At 33.4% G+C, this 1,686-nt stretch overlaps 1 protein-coding gene across 1 annotated transcript; it reads left to right on the forward strand.

Moving 5' to 3' along the window:
* The first annotated feature begins 446 nt into the window (after positions 1 to 446).
* LOC126974505 (3-oxoacyl-[acyl-carrier-protein] reductase FabG-like) lies at positions 447 to 1,320 on the forward strand. Its single transcript, XM_050822021.1, has one exon. It carries the CDS (start codon positions 453 to 455, stop codon positions 1,212 to 1,214), a length of 762 nt encoding a protein of 253 aa, XP_050677978.1. The 5' UTR covers positions 447 to 452; the 3' UTR covers positions 1,215 to 1,320.
* The last annotated feature ends 366 nt before the right edge of the window (positions 1,321 to 1,686 follow it).

The raw sequence follows: 1,686 nt of genomic DNA on the forward strand, positions 1-1,686 counted from the left end.
CATCTCTTGACCCCTGGTTTTGCAGATACCTGCCTCACCACTCCCCATCATGTGAACCTCTTGCCCATTTGCCCTCTCTTATATAATACAAGGATTATTTACCACTTAATAATATTATTATGATTTATTTGTATTTTTTAGGATTAATCCAAATTTATCATACTATTATCAATATACTTTACTATACTATTATCAAAATTGTTTCTGATTTACATGACGTGTCACAGCATCTGGTTCAGTTTTATGGCTGCTCAGAGAATAATTCATTTGGTACGGCGAGGTATTGGTAGCAGACATCATTCAAACCACTTGAATAACACAACCATTTCATTATCTTGGTTATATTATCAGTTTAGTTATCTTGATTACAGTAAACTTTATCAGTAATCATTAAATTGATTAGAAAATCTATTTGTTATAAGTAGTTAGGTACTTTTTCATTAATATTAATAATGAGTTTCACTGGTAAAGTTGTCTTAATTACAGGAGCTAGTTCCGGCATTGGGGCAGCTACAGCCATAGGCTTCGCTCGAGATGGAGCAAACGTTGTGATAGTTGGAAGAAATGAAAGTAAACTCAATAACGTATCAGATTCTTGCGCGAAACTAGGAAACAAACCATTAATGATTATCGCTGACATCAGCAAAGATGAAGACGCAAAACTTATTATTGATAAAACTATTGAGAAATTCGGGAAACTGGACATATTAGTGAACAATGCTGGGTTAACAAAATTTGGTACTCTTTTGGATGGAAATATTTTAGCAGCCTATGATGGTATCATGAGTGTAAATGTGCGGGCTCACATAAATATGACATCTTTGGCAGCTCAACACTTAAAGGTAACGAAAGGAAATATAATAAACGTATCAAGTGTTGCAGGAAAATGCCTATCTCCAGTAGCATCAATGTCAATGTATTATGTGTCTAAAGCTGCAATGGATCATTTTACGCGTTGTGCTGCATTGGAATTATCAACCGTTGGAGTTCGTGTCAATAGCGTGAGCCCAGGAATTGTGCAAACAGATTTATTAGAGAACGCCGGAGTGTATCACTTAAAATTTGAGGAGACGGCGAACTCTTTTCCACTTCAAAGAATATCACAGCCAAGTGAAGTATCGGACATAATTATGTATTTAGCAAGCGATAAGGCAATCGGTATAACTGGCTCTGATTTTGTTGTTGATAATGGTCATCTGATTAAGGGGCAGTAATTTTGTTAATATGATTATAATGCAGTAGATTAGTAGATTATTAGAGTAGTTTATTTATTTTTTATTAATTATTCACATTATTAAAGTTTCTAACGATTGTGAACTATTTTTTCTTTTATTAATTTAACTCTGTTGGTGTAGACTTAATTTAGCAATTGTACAAACCTCAGTGGTTTTTATTGCTTTGTAACCGCCATGTAAAATTTGTTTTTTATTAATAAATATATATAAAAAAAATGTCCATAGACAATGATCTTTTTTTAAACAAGAGAGGTGACTGTGATCTTTTTTCCTACAGCCATAGTAAACTTTTATGAGCCTCATGTTGACTGTGATTTCTTTCAACATTTTTTATTTTCACCATTCGATAGCTTTCTTAATTTACTACTAGATGGCATTGTCAACTCTTTTTTGGAAAAATACTGACTATGATCCTTCTTTCCCTGTACCCTTCTTTTGCATACGAGTGTCC

This window comes from Leptidea sinapis, chromosome 32 (assembly GCF_905404315.1).
Source record: "Leptidea sinapis chromosome 32, ilLepSina1.1, whole genome shotgun sequence".
In the NCBI taxonomy this organism is placed as follows: Eukaryota; Metazoa; Arthropoda; class Insecta; order Lepidoptera; family Pieridae; genus Leptidea; species Leptidea sinapis.

What these genes read in the sequence shown, in the direction of transcription:
- LOC126974505 (XM_050822021.1), top strand. Translation starts at nt 453, where the DNA reads ATGAGTTTCACTGGTAAAGTTGTCTTAATTACAGGAGCTAGTTCCGGC.